This window comes from Staurois parvus, unplaced genomic scaffold (genome assembly GCF_062004578.1).
Source record: "Staurois parvus isolate SC_StPar_1 unplaced genomic scaffold, SC_StPar_1.0 ptg000594l, whole genome shotgun sequence".
NCBI lineage: Eukaryota > Metazoa > Chordata > Amphibia > Anura > Ranidae > Staurois > Staurois parvus.
Window position 1 is genome coordinate 896033 of NW_028318390.1, and position 22096 is coordinate 918128.

General features: G+C 39.2%; 1 protein-coding gene across 1 annotated transcript in view; it reads left to right on the forward strand.

Annotated features, from left to right (window-relative positions):
- MMP2 (matrix metallopeptidase 2) overlaps positions 1-22096 on the forward strand; it is a 354681-nt gene that overhangs the window by 252348 nt on the left and 80237 nt on the right. Inside the window, exon 10 of the mRNA XM_089692555.1 lies at positions 1490-1626. Coding sequence (XP_089548681.1) covers positions 1490-1626 — 137 coding nt within the window. The remainder of the gene's footprint in view (positions 1-1489; positions 1627-22096) is intronic.

Consider the following 22096-nt stretch of genomic DNA (forward strand, 5'->3'; position numbering starts at 1 on the left):
TTCGCCAAAATGTATTCAGCTATCTTTTTAGTAAAAAATAACCCAAATTAGTTTATAACCAAAAATTATCATTTAAAATTTTTTTTTTTTAAATATTTTTTATTTTTTTAGATTTGTTTTTTTTTTAACATACTGTCACCCTAGCCGTACAGTGTCACCATAGTGACACTGTACTACTTGTGGGGGTGATGAAGATTTTTTCTTTTTTTTTACACTGATTGCGTTTACACCCCTAAAGGTTGTAAAAGCAATCATTTCTTCTTCTCTCTGACTGCATTCTTGCAGCCACTGAGAAATACTGCGAGAGCTGTGATTGGTCACAGCTTGTCACATGGTAGAAGGCTGTTGTGAATAGCCTTGTACCATGTGATCTCTGTGATCATTCACAGATTTCACACGTAGTAAGCAACGATGTCAGAAGTTGATTAGCCAATCAGTGATCACATGATCGGGACTTCACATAGAAGTCCCGTACAGCGATCGGTGTTCCACTGTGTCCTCCGGTACCGCAGTGCCATGCACTCCCAGGGAGCATGCACAGGCTAAAAAGGTGGGCGCCGTTTATGAACGGCAACCCGCTTCTGCACTGCTCCCTTCTGGCCGTTTATATACATGGATCGCAAGGGAAGTGGTTAATAACTATATAAACCTTGGTATATGTGTGCAATTCCACCAGGACTTGCTAGGCCCTTTGCTGAAAATACATGTTTGTACATTGAATGTATGTACTATTATTAATTTTCTTATATAAAGTAAAGTATAAAGTAAGCTTGTATTATTTGCATAACGGTGTGCATCTATATACTTTTGGTTAATGTGATATGTTGGTTGCAGTAGTTCCTCTGCTCCCAAATACTTTGATTAGATTACTGATTAATTTCCTAGGAAGGGAAAAGGGAATACCCTCTGTTCACAGAGGCCCTGTCCTGGGTGAAGGCACTGCCAACTTCATTATCAAACTCGCTCTTCCACTTCACGAAGGTCCTGACTCTCCTATATATCTGCAGGTTTAGCACAATATCCTGTTTGGAGAGGTGCATTTGTCATAACCCCCCAAAAAGAGGGCTACCTAGGAATACTAAGCTGGAGGTGTTGGTCTTTTCTTTTAGTATTCTTGACCAAGTTTTTTAATTGTGTTCTATTTAAGAAATATATATATATATATACATATATATATATATATATATATATATATATATATATATATATGTAAATATATTTTGTATGTTAATTTGTTACTAAAGGAAACCAGCTGGCAGCTGTATACTTTTTTTAATTTGTTCAAATTTAGCCATTCTGACTGATAAGGCTGGCATCTGCTCTTGCACAAGATGTATAATTTTTAGATTTAGAAATAAGTAGTGTTCAGCTTAACTATTCTTTATGGATGCTTGTATTAAAAAATCAGGACCTGCTTGAAAAATTTAAATTGATTTGACCTGTGTGTGTGTATACACAATCGTATTCTAAATATCTGTTTTCCCCCAAGGTTTATTTGGAGGTCTGTGAACCGTAGAGAGAAGCCATCAGGTCCTCTCCTTGTTGCTACATTTTGGCCTGAGCTACCCGAGAAAATAGATGCCGTATATGAAGACCCCGAAGAGGAGAAGACTGTTTTTTTTGCAGGTGATATTGATGTGTATGATATGATTTATAAGTAATACCATTATTGTTGAAAGAATATAAAAAAATAATGCTCCTGTCAGGTTTTTTCTGCCATCCCTGTCCCATTGGGGAAATTTCCATTTAATTTCTGTACTTTAGACACAAAAGGAAGTAAGAGGAAATCTCTTCAAAATGAGGGAAAGCCCTCACCTAGATATATCTTTTAGACAGTTATCACTGAAACAAGTGCTTTCTTTCAAATATTTATTTCTCTTTATTTATATTTTATTTCTCCTCTGGTTACATTTCAAACATTTGACAAACAGAGGACAAAAAAAGGAAAGGGCCAATATCCATATAATGGACAGAGACCTCAATTACAGCCATGTTCTAACCCTTCACTACTCCATCCAAAAATTAAAAAGAGGTTTAAAGTTGATCGAAAGTCTAAACAAAAAAATAAATATACGGCAGCTTACCTGCCTCAGATAGAGAGGCTGCATTAGGTGTTTTTAGTCCATAGCAAGGAAATAGGTACTGATAAGTGCAGCACAGGCAGAGAGCCCAGAAAGTGATCGGTTTACAAGATTTTTGGCAAAATCAACAGGTTTTTTTGCCCTTATTGAAAAGATACAAGAAACCACTTGATCATTGACATTTATTATTAACAGACCAAAAGGAAGCAAATGAGAGAAGTTTTTTTTGTTGGGGTTTATCCAAAAGTCATATTTCATTCTCCAGGTCTGGTGATTTTGAGTCATCTGCTGTGACTATTTAAAGCTCTTGTGAACTTAAGTGGTAAGATTGGCCTGCCACAGTTATTACAATGCTCTTGTATTATTGCAATGTTAACTCTTGCACACTAGGTGCTCTCTGAGTAGTTCTTTTAGCATCCCCTCCTTCATCCCCTATAGATCCTGATCCATTATCTCATTTGTAACATTGTCCAACATTTCTGCAAGTTCTTCTTATCAACCTTAAATGAAATACTGATAGGGCAGCCTACCCCTTCAGATGTACTATAAATGTATAATAAAAGATGGTGCTAGAAGAACCCTCCACTGTCAGAATACACTGAGCAGTGGCTGCAACCAGATAATCAACAAACATTTTCTAGCATGTCCCATCAGCAGAAGTTGATTTAAATGATCAACGTCAGTCGAGTAGTGATGGTAAAACATTGATCGAAATTCAACTGGTCTCTGCTGAACTAGACAAATTTTGATAAATATATGGCCTGCTTAACTGTCAGTCTAATTCATCTCCACAAAAAAAAAACCCTTAATCGTGTAGTGGCTAAAACATACAATAATAAAGTTGTTAAAATAAAAATCACATAGCAAAGGAAAAAAACTATACAAGAAGAAACCCTGTCTAAATTCTGTAAAGAATGTGTGTGGGGCACCTTGATGTTAATAAAAATGATCGTAAACCTATGATTTTGTTTAACTACTTGACCTCCAGAGGATTTACCCCCCTTAATGACCAGGCCTTTTTTTGCTATTCGGTGCTGCACTATTTCAACTGCACAGTCATGCAATGCTGTACCCAAACAAAATATATATCCTTTTTTCACACAAATAGAGCTTTCTTTCAGTGGTATTTGATCACCTGTGCACTTTTTATTTTTCGCGCTATAAACAAAAGTCCGAAAATTTTGAAAAAAAAAACAATATTTTTTCCTTTGGGCTATAACAAAATATATAGTAAACTCAAAGTTAGTCATAAATTTAGGCCAAAATGTATTCTGCTACATGTTTTTGCAAAAAAATCCCAATAAGTGTACATTGATTGCTTTGTGTGAAAGTTATAGCATCTACAAACTATGGTATAGATACTGCAATTTATGCCACTTATTCTATACAGCGCTGCACTAGTTTAACTGACAATTACGCGGTCATGCAATGCTGTACAAAAATGAAATTTATGTCCTTTTTTCACACAAATAGAGCTTTGTTTTGGTGGTATTTTATCACCTGTGCTCTTTTTATTTTTTGTGCTATAAACAAAAAAAGACCGAAATTGTTTTAAAAAAAACAACAATATTTTCTTTTTCTATTTTCTATTTTCATGATTTCTATCATAAAAAAAATCCAAAAAACAAATTTTGTCATACATTTAGGCCAAAATGTATTCTGTTAATGTTTTTGGTAAAAAAAAAAAATCCCAATAAGTGTATATTGATTGGTTTGTGTGAAAGTTATACCGTCTTCAAACTATGGCATAGATAATGGAATTTACACAGCTTTTACTTTCTGACTACCTATCACATTTCTTTAGGTGCTAAAATACCAGCACAGTACAAACACCCCCAAATGACCCCTTTTTGGAAAGTAAACACCCTAAGCTATCTGCTGAGAGGCATATTGAGTCCATGGAAGATTTATTTTTTTTTCCACAAGTTTTTGGAAAAATGACAAAAACTTTTTTTTTTACACAAAGTTGTCTCTTAACTTATTATTATTATTATTATTATATAGTGTTTATATAGCGCCAATAGGTTTGCTCAGTGCTGTACAATAAAGTGGGGGGACAGTACATGAGACAATACAGTAACAATACAATACACAAGGGGTTAGAGGGCCCTGCTCTTTCGAGCTTACAATCTAAGTGATATATTGCTCACACAAGCCATGGGTATATGTGGAATTACACCCCAAAATACATTCTGCTACTTCTACCGAGTATGGGGATACCACATGTGTGAGACTTTTTGGGAGCCTAGCCACATACAGGAGCCTGAAATCCAATGACCACTTTGAAAGCCTGAAGGTGCGTAACTTCCTCATTTCACTTCCTCACTACCCACCACGGTTTTGGAGGCCCTGAAATGCCAGGATAGCACCAACCCCCCCCCCCAAAATGACCCCTTTTTGGAAAGTAGACACCCCAAGGAATTTAAAGGGGCATGGTGAGTATTTTGCAGATTTCATTTTTTCTCACAAGGTTTTGAAATATAAAAAAAAAAAATATATATTCCTGCTTTCTTTTTTCATTTTTCAAAAATTTGTGGCAACAAACGAGATCTGCAAAATACTCACAATGCTTCTTATCAAATTCCTTGGGGTGCCTACTTTTAAAAAATGGTGCTATCTTGACATTTCAGGGCCTCTGAAACTGTGATAGGTATTCAGGAAGTGTTATGAGGAAATAAAGCCCTTTAAAAGCCTGGAGGTGCTTATTGGATTTTGGGGTCCTGTACTTGGCTAGACTGTCAAAGCCTCTCACATGTGGTATCTCCATACTCAGGAGAAGTAGCAGAATGTATTTTGAGGAGTAATTCCACATATACCCATGGCATTTGTGAACAATAAATTATTTAAATGACAATTCTGTGTAAAAAAAAAAATATAATTTTTTTGTCATTTTCCAAAAACGTGTGGTAAAAATTCTATTGACTCAACATGCCTCTCAGCAAAAAGCTTGGGGTGTCTACTTTCTAAAAAGGGGTCGTTTTGGGGGGTGGGGACATTTTATGTCCAGCATTGCTAGGAAATTACTTTGAACCCCCAAACATTATATTTTTTTTTCATGCAGACACCCTAGTGAATAAAATGGTGGGTGCTTCAATTTTTTATGGCACATAGTACTCGCACAGAGATTTTTCAAACACAATTTAAAAAAAAACAAAATACACTTTTTTAAATTTTAATGCATAAAAATACAATAAATTGGCCAATTATTTGGTAACTTATAAAATATGATGCTATGCTGAGTAAATAGATACCAAACATGACATGCTTTAAAACTGTGCATGCCCCGTGCAATGGCGACAAACTGTATACATTTTAATATCCATAGGCAACTCTTTAAAAGTCTTTACAAGCTACCATTTAGATTTACAGAGGAGGTCTAGTGCTAGAATTACTGCCCTTGATCTGATGTTTGTGGAGATACTTCACATGCATGGTGCAACCACTGTTTACATACTGGCACAGGGTCAACTCTTGCACACGCAGGTGTGCACGTGCATGGCGGGGCGAGGCTACTTTTTTTTTTTTTTTAAGTTATTTTGATTTTTTTAAATTATTTGTACACTGTCCCTTTCATTTTTTTTTTATCACTTTTAATGCTATCACAGGGAATTCAAATATCCCATATAATTTCAATGGGCATTGTCCTATATTCTTTTTTGAGAAATCTGGGGTCTATCAGACTCTATATATCTCCTCTGCCCTTACATTATCTAATCTCACCAAGATCGGTGTGATCAGATGCTTTCCCAATTTACAAATGGTACTGTTTATATCCTGCGAAACTGAAGTGATAAATGCTCGTAGCTTCCAATTTCTTAGACTATAGAGATGATTGGCTCCATTCCAGTCTCCAATCAGCTCTATGGTCAGCTGGCAGAAACACCAGCTGCATTCTCAGGTTCCCCCAATGGCATGGGACTGCCCGAGAAGGCCGCGGAAGGCAGCGGGGGAGGGGGGGCATCTTCTCCCGCTGCTTGCAAAAGCAATCTTGCAGCTAATTAGCCACTAGGATTGCTTTCACATGAAAGCCCATCTCCGGCTGAAAAAAAACGATATCAGGATGATACCTGCAGCTGCAGGCATCATCCAGGTATAACTACTCAAAGTCCAGTGATGTACCAGTACGTCGCTGGTCCTTGTTGGGTGTATATGCTATGTTCTTTTTTTATGCAGCCTGTTGGCTGAATGGAAAAAAGAGAAGAAGTCTCTGCCAGAAAAAGTGTATGGTATGCCCACCATTAAAATATATCTCCCTGCATCCACCCACATGAAATGTGCCAACAAATATAAAATATAAATGCCAAAGCATAGGGGCCATCCACCCACTGGCTACCCCATGCCCCCATTCTTCTGCATATGCTCTTTTATTTAACTGTGGATGAAAAATCTCATTCAACAGCACTGCCCACACCTACTTATGTATATTCTGAGAGCAAGACCCTGTTGCTGTCAGAATAAACAAGTCGGCGCTGCAGTTGAATGACATTCCTGCAAAGAAAACAGCAATGGTTAACAATAAAACAGTAACTCAATAAAACAACTTTTTTTTATTGAAATATCTCTGCCAGAAAAAGTGTGCGGTATGCCCACCATTAGAATATACCTTCCTGCATCCACCCACTTCTAATGATGGGCACACATGAAATGTGCCAACAAATGTTATAAAATATATATGCTGCAGCATGGGGGCCATCCACCCACTGGTCGCCCCAAGCCCCCTTGCTTTGGCATATATGCACTTTTTTAACTGCGGATGAAATTTCTCATCCAACAGAGCTGCCCACACCTTCTTGTATATGTATATTCTGAGAGCAAGTTCCTGTTGCTGTCAGAATAAACAGGACGCTGCTGCAGCTGAAAGCGATCCTACAAAGAAAACAGCAATGGTTAACAATAAAACAATAAAAAGTGTAACAATAGAACAGTAACAATGACGACAACAACAAAAAACTATAACTATTTTTGGTTTTTAAAATGTTTAATTTGTTTGGGATTTTGTACTTTATTTTTTTTTTTTTTTAAACTTTAACTTTTTAAAACAGATTGTAGGGTCTCTCCAAATGTGATAGCCAGTTTCCTGACTACATAACATCTTTCAAAACACTGCTGTACCCTATACTAATACTCCACTAGTGTGTGTTAGCGATGGAAGCAGTCCTTGAGGTAGAGACCAGGTTGGCCAGGACAGGAGGGTCAAAAAAGCGGATGCCATGCCTTATTCCATGTCTGCTACAGACACAACATCTTTTTGGGGGTTTCCTTTGGGTTGGGGTACCAGAAATGGCATTGGGAAAATGCCTCTCATGCAGCCGGCTAACTGCGAATTTTAGGAATGATCCACTATGTCTAGTTGCTTTGTAAAGCACAAAAGGATTATATAGAACCAATTGAAATAAACAGACACTTTTTTGTACCAGCGTCTGGCTTTTCGGGAAACTAAGTACGGCTTCATCATCTGGTCATTGAAGTCCACCCCTCCCATGTTAAGGTTATAATCATGGACACGGAGGGGCTTCTCAACAATACCAGCTGCCGTGTTAATTTGGATGGCCGTATCTGCATGAATGGAAGACAGGACGAAAACATCCCATTTGTCCTTCCACTTCACTGCAAGCAATTCCTCATTTCTTAAGCAGGGTTTTTCCTCTTTTCTAAGACGGGTATTTACAAGCCATTGGGGGAAGCCCCGGCGATAAGGTCGTACGGTGCCACATTCCAAGATTGTATAAATGTCTAAATAGTGGTAAGCTTGAATAAAAATTGTCCACGTATAAGTGGTACCCCATTTGGAAAAAGGGTGACACCAAATCCCAAACCATCTTGCCACTGTTCCCCATGTAGTCTGGGCATCCGGGGGCTCCACGTGACTCTTTTCCCTTGTAATTCTTAAACTTATATGTATAGCCTGTTGCCCTCTCACAGGTCTTATACACCTTGACCCTATATCTGGCACGCTTGCTGGGGATAAATTGTTTGAATGCAAGGTGGCCAGAAAAATTAATGAGAGACTTATCAACGCAGATGTTTTGCTGGGGAGTATAGACATCTGCAAATTTCTGGTTAAGGTGATTTACAAGGGGCCGAATTTTGTGGAGCCGGTCAAATTCAGGGTCACCCCAAGGACGACTGAGTGTGTTGTCGCTGAAATGCATAAAATGCATTATATTCTCATATCTATTCCTGGCCATGGCAGCAGAGAACATGGGCATATGATGAATTGGGTCTGTGAACCAATACAACCGCAATTGACTTTTTTTTAGTAATGCCCATGTTTAGGGTTAGGCCCAAAAAAACTTTAAATTGGGAAACCGTAATGGGTTTCCATGCAAATGGTCTGGCAAGGTTTGAATTTGGGTTGGCGGCGATAAACTGTTGTGCATATAAATTGCTTTGATCCGTAATCAATGCATACAGATCTTGTGTGAAAAAGAGCTCCAAAAAATCAAGGGGTGTATTTAAATTTGCTGTTTCCACCTGAATTCTGGGTTGGGCAGTGAATGGGAAAGTACGGGTGCTGCAGAATTTGTGGGCTACCAATCGGGATTTGCAAGCACGTCCGGAAGGACACTATGGGCTCTACAGGCCTGTGTGCAAATTCTTGGTGGCTGCGGGACACTACTTGTGCTCGCCACCGCAGCAGCTTTTACTTCACTTATGGGACTCACCACATCACCAAGTGATACTGCAGTGCTGGTATGAAAAAGACCAGGATGTACTAGGCCGCTAGTGCTCGCCAGTTCACCAAAAGGTAGATTGGCACTAGTACTGACACTCTGTTGCATATGAGAGTCATCATGTGTTTGTACCATCTCAGGAACCTGGAAATGGGGCCAGGTATGCTTGATCTTAGCAGGGCCCTCTTCTCCATCGTCTGAGCTATCTGTCAGGGTGCCACTGCAGTCTACAGGTTCACATTCTGAGCCTGATTGTATCAGGGAGTCTTCCCCTTCGCTCTCACCTGACATGCTCAAAATCCTGTAGGCCTCTTCACTAGTGTACCTTTGGTTGGACATTTTGGCCACTAAATTTATCAAGCCTGACTCTGTGAACACTGCAGTTTAGTGTGCAATGTACCAAGTGAAAGTGATCTAATGACACTGCACTTGCTGGGGGAGAAGGGGAGGTAAACATAGGGGCTAAACGCAGTTGCTGGCAAGTGACCAGGCTGATCGCGCTAACACTGCATTTTTGGAGAAGCTATGCAAATGTGAACGCTGGTATAGTTCTGATCTGATCAAAGATATTGATAAATTCAGACACTATACTAGCAATGGAGGTTTATTGTGTAGGTGAGCGTGTTCCTGGAAATCAAGGGTGATTACTGGTATACTGACTAGCAATCTGACGCTATCTGGGAGGAGCGGTAACGCTAACTGAAGTCGCCAGTGACACTAATACAGTTATCAGCAAAAAGTCTGTACACTGTACTAATGACAATGGTGAGAGGGCAGTGAGGGGGTAAATGGGGGGGGGTGGCGATCAAGGGGTTTAAATGTGATTACTGGTGTACTAGCGGGCAAACTGATGCTATCTGGGAGGGGCGCTAACGCTAACTGAAGTTGCCAGTGACACTAATACAGTGATCATCCGAAGTAGCCCTAAGGACCTACAATGTACAAATTGAACAATATTATCAACATTTTATAATATATTTAAACATTTACCATATACGTAACAGGATAAACACACAAACAAAAAACTATAGTACATGTTTATATACACTTTTAGATGCTATGATGTAAACCATACTGATCTTATAATGAGCACTATTCTCTCTGGCTATATAAATGATTATACTGGTCACAAGAAATTGCCAGTCTGTTAGTGCAAGGATTATTGCATCTTTTGTCCCTGTTGAAAATCCTTTAAGAAAAGGTTTAAACATGACAAGTTTTAAGGAAGGGGGAAGCATTGCCTGAAGTTTATAAATCCAGTTTTGTTCTAATTGTAACAAAGATTTATTTCAATCACCCTTCCTGGCTGGAATATGTACTTGATCAAGTACGGTGAATTTAATTTTTGGAAATTTGTAATTATAGGTGTAGGCAGTGTGATTTCCAACAGGGAGATATGTTACCAATTCCCATGCTATGTAAATGTTTATACATGTGAGGCCAGAATTCTTGTTTGGTTTTACCTACCGTATATAGAATGTGCCACATTCACATGACAGCATATATACTGTACTACACCCTTGGTATAGCAGTTTGTAAAATGTAACTGAAAGGTTTCCCCATAAGGCAACATAACTGATGATCTTCCCAGCATGAATGAATAGGAACAATCGCAACAGGGATACGTTCCTGGGTAACGACAAGGATCTTTTCGATCTCCTCGATTCTCTTCAGAGAATTTGCTTTTAACCAACCTATCTCTTCATGATGTGGCCCTACTGAAAGTAATTGCTGGGGTGGGAGTAATGAAATGTTCCATAGTGGGGTTATCTGTTGATTTTGGTTGGTAAAAAGAAGTTTTTCCAATAGTTCTATCTATGTAATAGCTCTATTATATGCCTGTAGGAAGTAAATAGAAAGTGAATCTATGCCTTTACAAAAAAAGGCAGATAAATAATATTTGGATGAAGATAAGTGTCTAATACTTGACTGAGATTTTCAGTCAGTCTATAATTACCCGAAACGATGGGCCTTCCCAAGGGATTGATCGTATCTTTGTGCAGTTTGGCTAAACTGTAAAATGTGGGAATTTTTAGAACGTGGTGTTCTGATAAATTCCCAAAGGTCTTTGGAGATTACCCCTGCTCTGAATGTTGTATCTGCCAACTGATAGAATTCCTGATCGAATCTTTTGACTAAAGATGGTGATATAATCTGGTTCCATTCCTTATTTTGTAGGATTTGTAGACACATTGTTTCGCATTGTGTAATGCCCATAATGACCAAGTTTACCCTTTTGAAGCTTTTATAATAATAGAATGATTGACTTGAAGAGAACGTACAGCCTGTTTTTCAATAGCAGACAAATTGGAGGTATTTGGGGTCATAATAGATCATTGTTCTATGTCTTCAGTGACCCTTTTAGGAAAAGAGCTGCATTACAGTTAGTGCTAGGAGGTGGAAATTTGTTTGATGGCTTTTTGAAGGAAGGTTCTTAGTGTTGGTGGCCTCATCTACCTCTGGTCAATCTGGTCAATCAAATCCATAGGTTCGTTCTCATCCAGCAGGGATGATAGATCCTTGATGGCTTTGAAGTCCATGGTGGTATATGATGACCAATTGAAAGAGCTAGAATTAGTAGTAGAGTTGGAGTGTAAACATTTAAACAGTATTTTTCAAATAAGTCATCATTAGTTAATTTATTTTCATATTTGCACTACATACGGTTCCATCCCTCGACTCCTTCCTCGAAAGCGGAGAAGACCTCCCATGTGGGTAAAAAAATGTGAATTAGAAAAGGGGGATGCCCTCCAGAATATCTAAATGTGTCCTGAGCGATCACACTAGATACATCAGAAACGGAAGATATTGAATTGCCCATCACCTCACCTTTTGTCTGATCTACTGAATGTGAAGAGTGCAAAACACCACGTGAATCATATGTTTGCTCCACTGGAGCATCTAACCATTTTTTGTGCTCCTGTATGTATGCGTCTTTTGAATCAATAGTGTCTGGTGAAGTGAAGAGGAAGAAGAATTAGAAGCTGGATACTTGGTAGGATTGAATGCAGGTCTTTTAAAACGTCCCGTATTGATGGGCTTGATGTTCGAGTCAAACATAAGTTTGGCGAGTCATTGGTGGGTGCAGACGGGTCAGTGGGTGTCGGTTTCTTTCTATTTCGGCGAGTTGGCATTGGCTGGACACTGTGCTTGATGGTGGATTACAATGATGGAACCTTTTGGCTTTTTTAATAAAAAATAAAGGACTTGACAAAAACTGTTGTGTTTTATTCACATTTTACACTATGTACCCCATACTCATTCACCGGGGGGGGGGGCGGGATCTGGGGCCTCCTTGTTAAAAGGGGCTTCCAGATTCTGATAAGTGACACCCTGCAGACCCCCACAAGCACAGCCCAGGGTTGTAGGGAAGAGGCACTTGTCCCCATAAACTTGGGGTCAAGGTGCTTTGGGGGGAGATCCCCCATTCCACAGCACTCCCCCATGTTGAGGGCATGTGGCCTGGTACAGTTCAGGAGGGGGAGTGCCTGTGCTCGAATCAAGGATCTGGTAGGTGACCCCATGCTCCCTTAAAAGTCCTACCAGGCCCTTTAGGCCTGATATGGCTTTTAGGGAAAAATCCACACTCTTTTCTCCTTCCATTTGTGGGAGGTGGGGTTCCCCTTAAACGTTCTACCAGGCTTAAAGGGTATGGCTTTTAGGGGCAACCCCACACACCTTTTACACATTACTTTTACTGAGGGGTCCCTCCTATCCTTCCTACCAGACCTAAAGGGTCTGGTATGAATTGGGGGGGGGGGGGGCACACTGTTTTTTTTTTTTTTAAATAAAAATGGCAGCTGCAAGCATGATCCTGGTATGCTTTGTTTCAGCTGGCGGTTGGCTTTTATGTAAAAACAATCCTAGCGGCTAATTAGCCCCTGGATCACTTTTACAAGCAATGGGAAGGGATGTTCCCCCCCTTCCCCACCGCCTTTCACAGTTTTCTTGGGCACACAGGGGAATCCAAGAATGCAGCCAGAAGTTCCGCTGTCTGACCATGGAGCTGATCGGAGACCAGAATGCCTCCTGGAATCCAGCCATCCTGTGGTCTAAGAGAACGGAAGCTACGAGCATTTCATAATTTCCGTTTTGCTGGAAACAGCATAATTTTAAAATTTGAAAAGCATCTGATCTCACCAATCTTGGTGTGACAAGATGCTTTAAGGGCAGAGGAGAGATCTGGAGTCTAATAGAAACCAGATTTCTCAGAAAAGAGAGTACCTGTCCCTGCCTATTGCTATCACAGGGGATATTTACATTCCTTGTGATAAAAAAAAAAGGAAAGAGACAGTGTAAAAATAAAAAAAAACAAAATAAATGATAATAATAATAATAATAAAAAAAAGTAACCCCCATCCCCATGCTCGTGCACAAAGGCAAATGCAAGCGGCCGCCCCGTGTCGGTATGTAAAAAAGATTGTACCATGCAGGTGAGGTATCACCGTGAACGTCAGATCGAGGGTAGCATTTCTAGAACTTGACCTCCTGTGTAAATCTAAAGTGGTGACCTGTAAAGGCTTTTAAAGCATTGCCTATATAGATGAAATATTTACGTAGTTTGTCGCTGTTGCATTAATGAACGCAATTTTAAAACATGTTCTGATTGGTATCCATTTACTTGCCATAACATCATCTTTTATATGTTATCAAACAATTGGCCAGTATATTGTGTTTTTGTGCATTAAAATTTTAAAAAGGGTATTTTTTCCAAAACAAAAAAAAGGCCGTTGGAAAATTGCTGCGCAAATACTGAGTGACATAAAAATTTCAACACCCACTGCTTTATTCTCTAGGGTCCCTGCTTTAAAAAAAATATAATGTTTGGGGTTCAAAGTAATTTTCTAGCAAAAGAAACTGTTCTTTCATGTAAACAAAAAGTGTCAGAAAAGGCTTCGTCTTCAAGTAGTTAGTGGGTGCTGTGTGGAATAAGCTTCTAATGTTGGCCCTGAATAGTAGAAGCACCCCCCAAATTAACCCTTTTTGGAAAGTAGACACTCCAAGGTGTTTGCTAAGGGGCATGGTGAGTATTTTTCAGATCTTATTTGTTGCCACAAGTTTTTGGAAAACAAAGAGAAAACGAAAACGTATACTATTTCAAAACCCTGTGACAAAAATTATATCTGCAAAATACTTGTCATGACTATTAAATTGCCTTATCAAATTCCTTGGGTTGTCTACTTTCCAAAAAGGAGTCATTTGGGGGGTGTTTATACTATCCTTGCATTTTAGGGCCTCCAAAACTGTGATAGGTAGGGAGAAAGCTACATGTGGTATCCCCATACTCGGGAGAAGTACTAGAATGTGTTTTGGTGTTTTTAGTGTGTTATTCCACATATACCCATGGTATGTGTGAGCACTCTATTATTTAAGTAACAACTTTACGTAACAAAAAAAATTGTAATTTCCAAATTTCCATAAATTTGTGGCAAAAAATTACCTCTCCCATGGACTCAAAATGCCTCTCAGCAAATTCCTTGGGGTGACTACTTTCCAAAAAGGGGTAATTTGGGGGGGGGGGGGGGGGTGTTGTACTGCCCTGGCATTTTAGAACCTCAAGCAATGTGATAGGCAGTCAGAAAGTAGATGTGTAAATAGAACTGGAGCTTAGAATCTAAATAATCAAAATGATAAAGCAGCTTGCACATTAAACTGGTCAAGACTTAAATAACAAACCAATTGCAGCGCTATCTATACATGCATCTTAATGGTATAGCAAAACAAGGTTAATAATAAATGCACATAAGTGGCAGCACATATGCAGACAGAAGTTGGTACATAAAGAAAAAAAGACCAATCCAGAGAGAAGCCATCACCTTCCACCCAAAAGAATTGGCCTCTTACCAGAAGGTTTGACTGTCCAAAGGATTGGCCAAAACATGCAGTATAGTATATCCAAATGATACAGCACTAGGTCTTCAGTGCAGACTGGTATATTCACAAATACTTCTCCAAGTTATAGATACTCTGAGTAGCAAACTTCCCATCGAATGACACAACACCATATAAAGAAAAGATGCTAGCTCATAGTGTAGTAGATAAATTCAACCAGGAGATTTATTAAAATTTCACTTACATAAGTATCATCAAAAACAGCATGAAAGAATAGTCAACAAGATGGCCGCTGCCCTTCCGGAGCACGATGATGTCACATGGCGTGACTCTACCCTACACGTTTAGCCATCAAAAGAAATTGTCAGGGGCGTGGCCAGTGCGCCGCATCACATGGTTTAAATAGGACTCGGAAGGACACTCCCCCTCATTGGGATGTGCTCCATTGACAGCAACCGCTACATCCAATGGGAAGTAGATTTAACCCAGGTTAAAACAAAGGTTTTTCCAGAACATTAGGGGCTACACTCAATCTCAATGGTGGAACACCCCTAAACACAACAGAAGGAGCCTCTGGCAAAAGAGGACCCACAACCTTATTTTCCAACACATTCCAAGGCTTATGAAAAATATTTCTCACAGCATAATGTTGAGTAGAATACGTAGTGCAAAACGCATAATTAAAAGAGAAATCAACCTCAACAGACTGTTTTGACCTGAGTATATCATCCCGTGATATAGCATCAACTTGAAGGAAGACCACTTCTAAGGCCTCAGATGTATAACCCCTATCAAGAAAACGTTGTTTTAGAAAATGAACCTCCTGCAAAAAATCATCACGATAGGTACAATTCCTTTTCAATCTATAATATGGGCACTTAGGAACGTACCTAAGCCATGCTGCATGATGGCAGCTTTTAACATCAATAGAACCATTACGATCCGTTTCCTTAAAAAACATGGAAGTCACAATCTTCCTATTCTGAATCCTAATAGCGAGATCCAAAAAATGGATCTCATTGTTACTAGCCTAATGTTGGAGGATAATACCTCGGTCATTCAAATGACCAATGTATCAATCAAGGGAATCAAAATCTCCTTCCCAAAGAAGGAGGACATCATCTATATATCTTTTTCAAAGCACCAACTTAGGCCTTCGTACCTTATAGATGATGTCCTCCTCCCATTTGGCCATAAATAAATTGGCCATACTGGGCACAAATTTAGAGCCCCCCGCAAAAATATGAGCCTTTAAACCAAAAATAGTTGTGACCCATTGCAAAATCTAATAAAGAGAATAAACTCTCGCTGTTATCCCCTCACCTTGACATCTCTCTGAAGGAAATAATCTACAGCCTCCCTTCTGTGTTCATGTGAGATGACAGTATAGAGGGAAGCTACATCTGCTGTGGCCAAAGTGTAATTATATAGTGTAAATAATAATACTGTATAATAATTATCCTTCCACTCAACTGTATCGATCACCTGAGTGGTGTCTTTAAAAAATGAAGGGGTAGTAGATACTACAGGTTGCAAAAAAGAGTCTATATATTTGCTTTGAGGTATCGGAGTCAATATCACTGATAATTGGTGTACCTGGAGGGTTAGATAGACTTTTATGTATCTTAGGCAAATAATAGATAACTGGCACATGAGGTGCTACTGGAATCAAAAAAGACTTTTCCTTTTTGGTAATAATCTTTTGGCCAAAACCTACCTCAACCACACCTTACATAGTTACTTGGTTAGCCTGGCTGAAAAATGCCAAAGTCCATCCAGTTCAACCATAAAAAAAAAAAAAAAAATGCTATACCCACAGTTGATCCAGAGGAAGGCAAAAAAAAAAACTCAGCAAAGCATGATCCAATTTGCTCCTGCAGGGTAAAAAAAATTCCTCCCCGAGAGGCAATCAGATATTCTCTGGATCAACATTACCTATAAATGTTAGTATCCAGTAAGTATCTGTGTATACTGTGTAGTTCTTTTTTAAATTTAGCCGTAGGATTACCATTCAAAGGAAAATAGGTAACTCTATTAGAAAGTGACCTAATAAGCTTATTATAATATGACGATACCCTTTGTCAGCAGGATGAACCACTATATAATTTTGTGACTTCAAAGCCTCCATTCCCTTTTTGAACTTAAGATCCAACTTGGGCTTTTTTAATTTAAGATGTTCTAAACCTCTACATACCAGGTGTTTAAAAACAGAAACCGATGCTGCAACACTACCCAGGGGCTTGAAAAGAGAGTCATTTTAAATGAGAGAGGAAATTTTAAATGTATTAGTATCACATGCCCTTACCCTTGACGGGTTGGTGATAAAGTATCTTTTGATATTCAGTTTCTGGATATATTTATGTATATCCATAAATGTCTCAAATTTGTTGAGAGAACAAGGGGGTGAAAATTTTAAATTCTGATAGAGTACATACTTTTCTTCCTCAGATAGAAGACCCTTGCTGAGAACTAGACCCGCCTTCTGTTTTGATCAGACACGCCTCCCCTCTCTAGTGCCTCTTTTTGTTCTATTACCCTTTTTAAGCCTAATCCTCCCCTGGGAAAAAAAACTATTACCAGGCTTACAGTTGCCCCCATTTTGTTGAGGAACAGGTACTCCCTCCTTCCTCCCCTGTTGTGAGTAAAAATCATTCCTTGTACACCATTGATCACCCCACTGATTTCCATACTGGGAAGGGTGTTGCGTAATATATCTATCAGCCTCATAATAATCATCCTTATGTTCACCCAAAGCCTCAAATCTATTGTAAGTGGATAATATTGGGCCCCTAGGGACTAAAGTGCGATCACATCTCCCCCTACCTCTTCCCCTCACCAGCCCAAAGTTTCTAACCACAGATCCACCTGCTGGCCACCCAACTCTGGGGTAGATCTAGGGGTAACCAAATTGTACCATTATTGGGACCCACATCTAATTTTACCAATTCCTTACATTGTCATTTAAAAACCTTATTGGTCTTATAGTCCTCCAAATCCCTAAGGTATTTTTTAGTTTTTTAAACTTTTGTTCAGATTCTTCTTTCTCAAGATATTTTTTAAGACTATCTGACCTTTTCTTATAATTTTCTGATTATATGTAAAAGCTGCGTAAATTCCATTATACATACCATAGTTTGTAGACGCTATAACTTTCACACAAACCAATATACACGTATTTGGATTTTTTTTTTACCAAAGACATGTAGCAGAATACATTTTGGCCTAAATTTATGACTAACTTTGAGTTTACTGGATATTTTTTATAACCGAAAGTAGAAAAAACCCAGTGGGGATCAAATACCACCAAAAGAAAGCTCTATTTGTGTGTAAAAAAGGACATACATTTTGTTTGGGTACAGTGTTGTATGACTGCACAATTACCAGTTTAAATAACGCAGTGCCGAATAGCAAAAAATGGCCTGGTCATTAAGGGGGGTAAATCTTACTGAGGGCAAGTGGTTAAACAAGGTATTCTCTGTTAGCTAAACAAAACAAAATACTACCTCCAGATATAAAGACTACTTCAGGCAGATGTAAGTGCTCCCCCCTTTTTTTAAAGATATGTTTATTGGGTTTATCATACAAAAAAAAGAAAGAAAATCACAGTCAAACATTATCATTAACAATAGTCTCATATGTCCAGACACAGTATTATCAATATAGTGAAAATTACACACTTTGTCAAAGTTCTGTGGTTTCTTACCGAGGTCAAAAGTCAATTTGATCTCAAATAATTATACGAGTTAAAGGGCAAAAATGTATAAACGTATTACAAGACAATTTTATGGTACAGTTCATAGAGGCCCTGACTAGTAATTATGCTCTGCTGGACTTGACAATCTCAAACCATGCTGAACGTTTTACTAATGTTCATATAACAGAACATCTGGGTAGCAGTGACCATAACATGATTTCATTTAATGTTAGCTTAAACAACAAACACATACTGGAAAGATTAAAAAAACTTAACTTTAAGAGAGCAAGTTTTCCAAGACTGAGGGCTGTCTCCAATACTTAGCCTGAGAGGAATATTGGTATCGATGAACACAGAACAGAAATGGGAATTCTTCAAAATGATTGTATGCACACTGAAAAATATATTCCCATGGGTAACAGGTTTAAAAGGCTAAAAGTAAAACCTATGTGGCTCACATGTCTCACAGGTGGTGCACTCTAAGGGGGCCGGTGAAGTTCCATGCTTTCCTCCTTCCAAGGTCCTCCTGCCTGTAGGTGAGCACCTCTCCCATCTAGGCCCCATCCCAGGCCCCTGCTCTCCAGCCTCACTTCCTCTCCATTTTCCACCTGAACTCTCCTCCTGCTGAGCAGGCTCAGTTTTTCATAAAGGCTGTCCTGGCCCCTTGCCAAGCCTTCTGTTGGGGATTGGCCAGGATCCTCCAAGAGTACAGACTGGCCACTCCTCAGATCATCCCACCGCTTCTAGATCTTTCTCCAAAGTCTTAGAGCAGGGGGAAATTACAGAGAGCTAGTCTGCAGAGATTCTCAGCTCTGACTACAATTTGAGCCCTGCTAGCTATTACACCCAGGCTACTACTCAGTCCTCCTGGCTAACAACTGGAGTTTAGCTCCCCCTAGCTGACTAGGAGGGTGCTACATTTACAAAGGGGCATGGGGGCGTTCATGTCCATAATATGGATGATATTGACACAGCCCCAAATGATCCACAATGGGTCAAAATTGATATGATCCAAAAATAATTAGACAGAAAAGGTGAATAAAACACCTGGACCAGATGGCATACACCCATGTGTCCTAAAAGGATTGAACTCTGTCACTTTAAAGTCATTGTTTCTAATTCTTACAACAAAGAGAGAGCAGTATGGGATCCTCCAAAGAATGGCAAATAAATGTATTCCATAAAAACAAATAGTACACTTACATGTTAAAATCTTGACAATCAGCATAGGTAGAGGATACGAACACCACAGGGCTGTCAGTGGAGCAGATGGAGAGACTGCAAAGCTGTCAGTGTGTATTAACTAGTCCTATCTCTCTAACTGCAGAGAGGTCAGATCATGACAGCTGTCAAAATGCCTGCAAAAAGTCAGTGTCCTGCACATGGGTAGTCTCACCCTTGTGCAGGATGCAGACTATTGGTGGGCATATTGTGTAAGGTACAGCTTCCAGACTTGGAAAAATCGAAAACTGGCTAAAAGACCATATTCAGAGAGTAGTGGTTAATAATTCATACTCTGAATGGTCTAGGGTTGTTACTGGTGTACCTAAAGGTTCAATGTTGGGACATACTACTGGATCATACATACTAGGGAAAGTACAACTGGGAGGAATAAATGGTGGGGAAGGATCTAGGTGTTCTGGTAGATCATAAGCTTAATAATGGCATGCAATGCCAAGCTACAGTTTCAAAGGCAAGCAAAATCCTTTCTATATTAAGAGAGGTATGGACTGCAGAGAGAGAGATATAATTTTGCCCCTGTACAAATCATTAATTATGCCTCATCTGGAATATGCAGTTCAGTTTTGGGCACCAGTTCACAAAAAGGATATTTGGGTACTGGAAAAAGTGCAGAGAAGGGCAACCAAACTGATTAGAAGCATGGAGGAGGTCAGCTGAACTGAATTTATTCTCTCTTGAGAAGAGGAGATTAAGGGGGGATATGATCAACATGCATACATACATAAGTGGTCCATATTTTGAACTTGCTGTTGAGTTATTCACTTTCAGGTCATCACAGAGGATAAGGGGTCACTCTGTGAAAATGTGGACTAGACTCCCTCAAGCTGGTTCTGGCCACCAGCTCAGTATATTGCTTTAAAAATGCCTGGATTATTTCCCAAATGCACATAATATAATGGGATACTAATGTTTATAGGAAAAGTTGATCCAGGGAATATCCGATTGCCTTATGGGGGTATCAAGGAGGAATTCTTTCCCCCGTTGGAGCAAATTGGATTATGCTTTGTTTGGTTTTTTTTTTACCTTCCTCTGGATCAACTGTGGGATTAGGATAGTGTATATGAAGGTTTTCTAATTGTCTGCGTGTGGTTGTTGTGTTTTGTTTTTTTATGTTGGTTGAACTGGATGAAATAGTGTCTTTATTTGAAACAGATTAACTATGTAACTATGAAGCAGATTGAAGCAATTTGGTTAAATATCAGCATGGGGACCCTACAGGGAGAATTTGCCAAGGCATACAGCAGTTTAGGTAGGAAGGTCATTTTAAGCATTCACTTTTCTCATTAGATCTATAGGGAGATCCATCCACTGTCTGGTTTTGTATTGTAGGTGTGAAATTATAATTAAACCATCCCCAAGGTATTTGAAAGACTACACCACCTGTAGGTGGGAGTCTAGATGAATCTCGGAGAAAGCCATCCAATCAATGGGGATTAAACTAGATTTCTCCCAGTTAATTCTGAAGCCTGAATAATCTCAGAATTCCTCTACTATATTCAGTAGGCAGTGTAGGGAGTCTTTAGGGCCTGCCAAGTAGATCAAGGTATCATCCGCATAAAGTGATATGCACTCCTCCAGCATCCCAATAAGAAGGCCCATTAGGCCAGAGGTGGAGCAGACACATATTGCAAGGGGCTGTATGGCTAAATCAAACAATGGGGGGGGGGCACAGGCATATGTGGACTGAAGCCATAAAGCTGAAGTATACAAAACAAATATGGCTATTTTATACTGTTGAAGGCTTTACAGGTGCCTAAGGCTACAATGACACTTGTGCTGAAGGTAGTATTCGGTGGTATTGGAGACTGTGAAAAATCTTACAAATATTCATCCTGGAAGATCTACCTGGTACAAAGCCCCCCTGAATGCTACTCACCAGTTAGGAAATTACCTTATTAATACAGTTGACCAAAACCTTTGCTAGGATCGTAAAATCCTCATTGATCAAGGATGTCTGATTGACATTTAGGAAGATCTTTCTGTAGTTTTAGAATTTGTACAATAAGGCCTGCCTTAAGGTGGTGTGGGATAAGCAGTTGCTTGAATTTTTGACATACCACTTGGCCGGAAGGCCATCCAGGCCTGGCATTTAATGGGAAGTGAGTTGTGAAATGGCCAATTCTATGTTGTCAGTACCAGTAGGAATGTCTAGATCCCTTCTCAGGTGTGCTGACAGTGTGGGAAGAGATATACCCGCTAGATATGTATTCAAGTGTGTTTCAGTAAAATTCACAGTAGATGTATAGTATACAATAAAGAATGAAAAGACAACAGCCAGCTGGCAGTCTTGGATGTCTCCTATAGACATGAAATTGTTGACCAGTCCATCAACTACCATTTCATGTCATTCAGAACAAAAAAAACAGGAGTGTTTGGTTTGCTACTATGGCTTACTGTACCCTACACATTTATATTTACTGATTTTATTTATTATTTTGTAAAGGGCCACTGGTCATGTTATCTGAGACTAAAGAGGGACTACATTGTCAATATTAAAGAATGCATCCTTCTTTTGAAAACGGAATGTCCACTGAAACATCTTGCTAATTTATGCCAATGCATAGGTATACTTT